This window comes from Setaria italica, chromosome I, assembly GCF_000263155.2.
Source record: "Setaria italica strain Yugu1 chromosome I, Setaria_italica_v2.0, whole genome shotgun sequence".
Taxonomy (NCBI): domain Eukaryota; kingdom Viridiplantae; phylum Streptophyta; class Magnoliopsida; order Poales; family Poaceae; genus Setaria; species Setaria italica.
Genome location: NC_028450.1, coordinates 29,067,425 through 29,075,733, shown reverse-complemented (window position 1 = coordinate 29,075,733; position 8,309 = coordinate 29,067,425). Strand labels below are relative to the sequence as shown.

At 49.3% G+C, this 8,309-nt stretch overlaps 2 protein-coding genes across 2 annotated transcripts; both read left to right on the top strand.

The window, feature by feature from the left end:
- Positions 1 to 352: 352 nt before the first annotated feature.
- LOC101784893 lies at positions 353 to 1,196 on the top strand. The gene is made up of 2 exons (XM_004952861.2): positions 353 to 505; positions 639 to 1,196. The coding sequence occupies exons 1-2, from the start codon at positions 500 to 502 to the stop codon at positions 1,050 to 1,052; spliced, it is 420 nt and encodes a 139-aa protein (XP_004952918.1). The 5' UTR covers positions 353 to 499; the 3' UTR covers positions 1,053 to 1,196.
- Positions 1,197 to 2,236: 1,040 nt separating this feature from the next.
- On the top strand, positions 2,237 to 3,403 carry LOC101784490. Its single transcript, XM_004952860.4, has 2 exons — positions 2,237 to 2,548; positions 2,657 to 3,403. Exons 1-2 carry the CDS (start codon positions 2,255 to 2,257, stop codon positions 3,134 to 3,136), a joined length of 774 nt encoding a protein of 257 aa, XP_004952917.4. The 5' UTR covers positions 2,237 to 2,254; the 3' UTR covers positions 3,137 to 3,403.
- The last annotated feature ends 4,906 nt before the right edge of the window (positions 3,404 to 8,309 follow it).

Genomic DNA, 8,309 nt, shown 5'->3' with positions numbered 1-8,309 from the left:
CTGCTGTCCACCATGGAGTTTGGAGTCCGCTCTGACTCTGAGACACGGTTTCCGGCGCCGCAGCTAGCGCGTTGGCAGCAATTAGCTAGAGAAATAAAGAGCAGACCCCATCTGCAAGACTGCAAGGCCAAGTCGTAAACAAAAGACCTCGCTCGCTCATCTCCCGTCGCAAAGCGCTCTCACTCTGTTACTTTGTTAATTTCTTTCTATTCTCTAATCGCATATGCTAACAACCCCAAAGACTACGCCATGACTTCAACTCCGGACTGTGCAGTACGTGCACTTACAGCTAACGCTACCACTTTACACCTACTAGGTGCTACTAGCTATATATAGCTCCCTAGAGGGCCTCTTCTCCTGCACCACATCCCTGCTCCTGATTGCATTCAGTTTTCCACTTGAGTCTCTTGCTCAATACTACGCGTACCAATCACCCCCTCGAGCGCGGCATTTCGGTTCTGAACCTTGCAGCGCCACGCCGCCGGAAGAATCAGCGACAATGAAGGTGCACGAGTCGCTTCCTGTTCCTCCTGTTCGTTCACCATTGTTCGTCTTTCCTGTTCTGATTCGGAGCGAATGACCATGGATCACGCTGACATGGGGATGGGGATCCATATTTTTGTTTTGTCTCGTCGCAGCAAAAGATCGTGATCAGGGTGGAGATGACGTGCGACCGGTGCCGGTCCAAGGCGCTGTCGCTGGTGGCGGCCACGCGCGGGGTGGATTCCGTGGCGCTCGCCGGCGACGCCAGGGACCAGCTCGTCGTCGTCGGCGACGGCGTCGATTCCATCTGCCTCGCCAGCGCGCTGCGCAAGAAGGTCGGGCCCGCGGAGATCGTGCAGGTCGCCGCCGAGGCCAAGAAGGAGGGCGGCGGCGACAAGAAGCCCCCCGCAGCCGCCGCCGCCGTGCCCCTGCCCCCGTACGTGCCGAGCGCGTGGTACTACCAGTACCCGCCGCCGCAGCAGCCGCTGAGCTTCGTATACGAGCCACCCGCGGCCGGGTACGCGTACGGGTACCGGGCGCGGCCCGACAGCATCTGCTCCATAATGTAGAGGACACACGACGTACGGATTCCTCTGTTTTGAAACGGTGCGCCGTGCGCGGCTACGGGTAGGACAACGAATGACCGAAGGGTAGAGTTTTCTTTCTTAAAAAATAATAGTAAAGGTGTACGTTTCGTTGGGCTTTGATATCCACCTGTTGTGTGCATGGCGTCTGCTTTCATGGGCTTGATTTTTGTTGCTGGGGAGGAACTTGATGGGCCCAAGACCCTGTGTCTGTATCTAGCCCATTTATGTTAACATTTCCCATCGCACTTTTAGATAAAAGTTTCGAATTCGGGACAAATTCAATTGCATCCATTTCACGATATAACCTTGAAAGACCATAAAAAGACTGTTAAAAGTTTCTGTTGTAACGAGTACGAAGTCGAGATCGCAAAGCGCAACCGAGTCAATTTGAAGCTTCCGGCAGTAAATTACGACCAAGCTATACGTCGGTTCCAAAAAAAGGAGAAGATCACCAGTAACAAACAAAAAGAAATTCAGAGCTCCAAATTTATCCGCATCCGGGACGAATGGGGTCGGTGGTAAATGAATTTAGGTGGGGACATCCGTCCCCCCACCCCGTTGACCTCCTCCAAAAAGGAACAAATGCCCCTATTATTGTTCCTCAGAGAATGAGAACGAAGGAACCTATTGGATACCAACACATCACCTCCATGATTGGCAAATTCATTGTTAGTTTCCGGATGCTGGTGATCGGTGAAGCTGGCTTGACTAGCTGGTACCCCGGCAACAATTTCCAACCGCCACAGGATTTGTTAAGCTGATCGACCCCGCCTGGTCTTGCCAACAATATTGACTTGCACCGCCTGGTGAGTGCTCTCCCAAACCAACCCTGGCGCACGCAATCCCAGCCGTCCACCCCGAACCGACGTCCTGTATCCTGCGGCCAAGATCGCTCTGAACACTCCACACGTTGTCGCAGCCAGCAAGGCAAGGACCCACCTGAATTCCATGCACCGAGCTGTCCCCCCCCCCCCCCCCACGGCCCGGGGGGTTTATTTAAAAAAAAATGCCCGGGCCGCCCCCCCCCCCCCCCCCCCCCCCCCCCCGGCAGGCAAGGCATACGGCCGGCGGCGTATGCAAGCGCGCGTATAATATTCTCCCAACCGCGTAAAAATTTCGAAGCCTTCCTCGTATGAGTCGTATCCGATCCAAGTGTTTCCGCCACGCCGTGCTTTCTTTATTGAATGGATTCGTGGGCGTTACTCTGCTTCTGCGCCAAGGGAAAGGATCCCAGTGGGGGGGTGGGGGGCGCGCCACGCGCTGCCAAGGCAATTGCCCTGAAACTAACCGCGCCGGCCATCGGCGTGCGGGCGCCAAAGCGACGTGCCGTCGTCGCCCTGGGCATGTGTCTATATAAGGCGAGGCAGGCGCCCTGCTTTCAACAAACCGGCTTCAGACGGACAGCAATAGCGTGTGAACAACTCTCCCTAGCGATTTCAATCTCACCACTGGACATTCGACAGCAACACAGCATGAGGGTACGCAGACACGCTCATTTCTATATCCTGCTGACAGTTTGATCATCTATCTGCGAGACTCGAATCTCATCAAGGGTTGGCGTTGTTCTTGTTCTTGTGTTGTTGCAGACGGAGATGGTGATCCGGATGCAGGGCGGCTCGGAGAAGGGCCACGCGGCGATGAAGGTGGCGGCGGCAACGGAGGGGGTGGAGTCGGTGACGCTCTCGGGGAAGGACAAGAGCCTGCTGCGGGTGGTCGGCGACGGCGTCGACTGCAACCGCCTCACCACGCGCCTCCGCCGCAAGGTGGGCCGCGCCGACCTCGTCGAGCTCCGCACCCTGCACGCCGGCTACTACGGCTCCTCCTCCTCCCGCGCTGCCGGCAGCAGCCTCTCCCGCGTCGACTCCGGGTACGGTGGGAGTAGCTATGGCTCGTCCTACCCTACGACGACCAGCAGCTACGCGCCGGAGTACTACGGCCACCACCAGCCGTCGTCGGCGTCGTACGGGTACTACCCGGCAGCGCCGGCGTACGCCGCCGCCCCCACCGTCGTGCACCACGAGTACTACCCGCCCTCGACCGACCCCAACGGCTGCACCATCATGTAGTAATTGTTATAGTGTGTAGGATCAGGATATGCTTGTGTCTCTGTAGAATTGTAGATGGTGATGTTGCTGCGTGTGCAACTGGTTTCTTTTTCTCTGTGTGCTGCAGTTTCATACTCCAAAATAGGGGCTTGTTTTAGTTGTGCCCCGTCTCATTCATTTCTAGTGGCATGCTCGCATGCTTTATTTGTGGATTTGTGAAGCTAGTGAGATGTGGAATAAAAGGAAAAAGGGAAACACAAATATGATCTGAGTTCCAGCTGAGAATCATTTGCGCTCTTGTTGATGATGAATCGATTGTTACCTCCAATTGCAGCTTAATGAGTGACACTGCTGTTTTTCTTCCAACTTTCACACTTCCAGGAGTAAGAAAGGACGGGGCCAAAATCCACCGCTCATCATTTTCCCACAAAGCGAAAGCAAGAGTGGGCCTGTTCGCTTCAGTTTATAAACCGGCTGAAAAGCTGAAACGGCTGATTTGTTGTGAGAAGAAAATACTATTTAGTGGTTGATAAGCTAGTTGAATGAGCGTGTCGACAAGAGCTCAGGTCGTTCAACCATCGTCAACGGCACCACATCGTGTTACAAACCGTACGTAGATGCGAGAATCAAGCTCCTTTTACTGTAGCGTGCACGCGGTTTAGTTTTGGTGCTTTGTTTCCGAGGGATCCGGAGGTTCTTCTTTTTCTGAAAAAGAAAAAAGAAACACCGAGGTGCGTGGACGGATCGCAAGGGCATAACGAGCGCACAGAACGTGTCGGGTCGACGAGCATGTGCTGACCAGTGTCAGTTTCGCGAAGAGTTTCACGAGCATTCATACCACATCATCAATTTTACTGACTTGATAAGGTACTTATGAGAAGAGAGAAGGAGAAGTTTTATCATATATGAAAGAAGTTTTGTCCCCGTAACACTCAACAAGTATAATTAGCTAGTTAACTGTACAATAAAATAATACAATAAAACTGTACACTGAAACTAACCTTGACCTCGCTGCCGCTGCGTCCGCCACGCCGGCGAACCGGCGACAGGGTCGGTCTGACCGACGACCACCGGCGTCCGCTACACGTAGCGCTTCCCGCTTCCGCTTCCCAACTGAATTGATTAAACTGACGCCGACCCGAGCGCACACTTGCCCTGCCTTGTGTGGGTTACGGATCCCTTGGCATACCGAGGAGGAAAACCAAAGCGGCGAATGGACGGTGCGGCCTCTGTGACGCAAGTGCAACTCGGAGGACGCGGCGGGTATCGCCACGAATGAACCTCGTACGTACGCTCTGCTTTTCGAGATTCTCGGACGATAAGGCCGGCCGTATGCTCCCTCGGACCTCGGTCCAAATTAGAGTTTAAACGTTAGCTTTGTTTAAGTTGATCTTGTCTAAATTTCGACATGACTTATTAAAAATTATAGAAACATCTGCAATACCAGATAACGATCAAGACATATTTCGAGGTCGATTCAACGAAACTAATTTGACTTAAGGAAAAGTTAAATGATCTAAAATTTGAAGAACAGGGAGAGTACTAGCTGAAATCAAAATTTAAAATATATTTTATATAACTTTACATAAGATATTATTGTACCTGCTTTAAAATATTTTTTTGACTTTAACCAAATTTATAGACAAAATTACAATAACATATACAATACAAATAAATGCATTATCATTTATCAAATCATATATCACGGTGAATTAAACAAAATTAATTTGGTGATGCACAAACTTATCCCAAAAAATTAAAAGAAGAAAAGGAAAAAGTGTGTCTATCATCCTCAAGTATTGCAAAAGTGTGACATTCATCCCTCATATTTCATTTGGTGCGAATGAACCCCTTAACTAACTAAACTGGTGCATTTACCATCCCAGCTTTGTTTAACGATGGTTTAATGTCATATAACATCGATTTAGGCCATGCAATCATCTCATTTCTTAGTCATGTCTAATGTTGAGTCAATCGTTATAATAGTTCGGCGTGAATCAGTTTCGTCAATTTTTCCAATAAAATTTTTAGAGGGTAGCCATTTTAGAAGATTTACTAAATTTCTTTATGGTATTTTTATCTTTGACTCAGCACATTACATTGCTAAGTAGTGATTTGCTAGATAATTACATGACATAAACATCCATTAGATGGCACTAAACAATTGTTAAATTAAGGTGGGGCATTAGTTTAGTTAGTTAAAGGGTTGACCTGCATCAAATGAAATACGAGGGATGAATGTCACGAATACTTAAGGATGAAAAATACAACTTTTTCCCAAAAGAAAAATAATTTAGGGCAAAACGTGGATGCACTTGGTCGTTTTCCGGCCCTCAAGCCTCAGCGGTGCATTTGCCACGCCCACGCGCTCTACAGGGTCGTCGAGTCGAGTCCAGCGGCACCCGGCAAGTTTCAACTCCGAAGCCGCTCGGCCGCCATCAACGGCGCCCGCAGCTCTCTCGGGCTCAGCTCCGAAGCACGGCACGAATTGGCAGGAACTAGCATTCTGCACGTGGGATTCTGATTACAATTTTCGGGCAATTTCTCGAAACGAAGGGTTGCCGCACGCCTATTGCCTCGCCTGTTGCATCTGTGTTACTACTGTTTTTTTGCTTAATCCGTGTGTGCTTCCCTTAATTAAGCCGTGGGCAGATTGCCACGTCCACGCTCAATTAAACGATGAGGGATGTTGCTGTATACGCCGTGTGCCGTGTCAGAGTGATGTACATCTGGGGCCGGGATGATATATGCCTGCGAGGTACGTGGCCACCCTACCTAGCTTCTTCTCTATCCTTCCAGGGTCAACTCTTTAATCTTTAATCATCGTTTTAGACGTGGGCTGATACCAGGACCACTGTCACATCTGATCACATGTGTCGTTCTCGTTCATGCAATACTTGTTCAGCAGCGCGACAACCACGAACCACCGACCACTTTGTGTTTAAACTTACGAGAGTCGCTATCCAAAGAGCTTTCACCGGTTAAGTACCTGACTACTAACCACTTGCGTGCATGGCTGCGCGCAGATTTTCTTCACCGTCTCTGTCAAGAATGATGTTCAGTGATATATAGCTGGCCGGTGAAGCTAGTGGAGATTGTGCGAAACAATTAGATGTGAGTCTTCTCAACAATTAGTGTGCTCCCTTCGATAAATGGAGGCATGCAGCTGTGGCGTTAATCTTAGCATCGAAATGGCGCTGTCCGCGTGTCCTCGCACCGGATCCGCCGGTTAGCTAGATAGACAGCGATGATACGCAGATGCCAAGTTCCTTTTCCTTCCATGGCATGCCCAGTGGCAAAAGTTGCGTGCCCAGGATCGCAACGCGCGCGGCCGGAACGGATGGGGACAGATGATGAGAATGTGCGAGGGTTTGGGTAACCGGCCGCTGCTGCGTCCGCCGGCCACGCCGGCGACAGGTTCCGGTTTGACTGATGACCACCGCCGGCATCCACGCAGTGGTGCATCCCCGTACCCACCAGCACACACTTGCCGAGCCCTGTGTGGGTGACGGATCCTTCCTTGACAAGCCAAAGGAGGAAAACCAAAGCAGCAAAGCGGGCGGTGCCCGGGAATCAGATCCTCAGAAGTCGGTCTGACTGCTCCCGGTAGTCACTCCATCGCTATCGTTCACTGCCATCCAACGGAGCAGCTGAGCCCAGGCACTCTAGCTCGTTCGCACGTATTGTGACCCAACAACACGGCCTGTTAAGCGTAAAAGCAGCGGCCGGCGTTCCTCCTTGTGCCGCGACACCTCGCTGTTTTGGCGCGGACACGGCTTGTTTTGGCACGGTTTTAGGGCTGGAGCCGGGAGGACCGAGGCGGCGATCGTCGACTGCTCGTGCTATGCTGCCGTTTGATACGATAACTTGGTGAAGTATTCTACACTCCTAGATCTTCCTCTCTACTAAATTTTTTCGCTGTTCTAATCTAGTCATAGTTGGCATCCCTAGATGTGTTGAAACGAAACCTGCAGGCGGAAAACAGGTGTGTAATATCATGATTGTTTATTTGCATCATCAAATTAGACTAATTGTTCGCACAAGTACAGAGTCTCCTTTTAGTTGCTTAGTTTAGCACCAAATCAATTATTTCTTGTAGGGAGAATTTGATTCCTGGTTTGTTCCCTCAAGTTGGCATGGAGTTCAGTACCATATAGAAGAAGCCTGGATGTTTTGGGTTACCTTTGGAGGTCAAAAAGGCTTTGAGGTTAGAAAAAAAGTACGCAAACAAATGAAAATGTGACGGAAAGGTTAGATCTTGCAGATATGTTTGTGCAAATGAAGGTCATAGAGTGCAAGATAAAAGAGATCATCTCACAAAGTGTCCAAGAGCTGAAACTAGAACTGATTGTCCAGTCCGCATAGGTCTTATACTAGACAGGGAGAAGGGAAATTATAAAGTGAATGATCTGATTCACCTGCCACAAACCTCACACTTGATGGCGTCCCAAAGAAAAATTTCAAAGTTACAAGGTTTTGAAATTAAGACCGCTGACAATGCAAGAATTGGGCCCAAAGCTCCACATGAGTTGGCTTGCATCCAAGTTGGTGGCTCAGCTAATCTTAGTTACACTCTTCAAGACCACAAGAACTATTTACGGGGCAAGCGACAATGGGAGATGGCATATGGTCAAGCAGGAAGCATGTTTATGTATTTTCAGGAAAAAAATTGCCGAGAACCCATCATTTCAATATGCGCTGCAGATGGATCAGGAAGAACAGATTGCAAACATATTCTGGGTTGATGCTAAAATGCTCACTAACTATGCATATTTTGGTGATGTTGTCAGTTTTGATACTACCTTTGGTACAAACAAGGAGAGCAGGCCTTTTAGCGTATTTGTTGGGTTCAATCATTTTAGAGAAACAGTGGTTTTTGGTGCTGTTCTCATGTATGACGAGACATTTGAATTCTTCAAGTGGCTATTTGAGACCTTCTTGAGAGCCTATAATGGAAAGCAACCTAAAACAATATATACCGAACAAGATTATGCAGTTAAGGAAGTTTTTTTAGAAGCATGGCATGATCTGTGCACTTTTCACATTATGCAGAATGCTGTCAAGCATCTAGCTGAACTGGATGATGAAGAATCAGGTGCTTCTCCCAAACAAGAAGTAGAAGACAGCAATAAAGAACCGAGTATTCTCTCAGATTTTAGTGCGCGTATGTATGAGTATGAAGATGAAGCAACAT

What these genes read in the sequence shown, in the direction of transcription:
- LOC101784490 (XM_004952860.4), top strand. Translation starts at nt 2,255, where the DNA reads ATGGATTCGTGGGCGTTACTCTGCTTCTGCGCCAAGGGAAAGGATCCC. An exon ending in GACAGCAACACAGCATGAGG is followed by an intron (nt 2,549 to 2,656) that starts GTACGCAGACAC and finishes GTGTTGTTGCAG; the next exon opens with ACGGAGATGGTGATCCGGAT.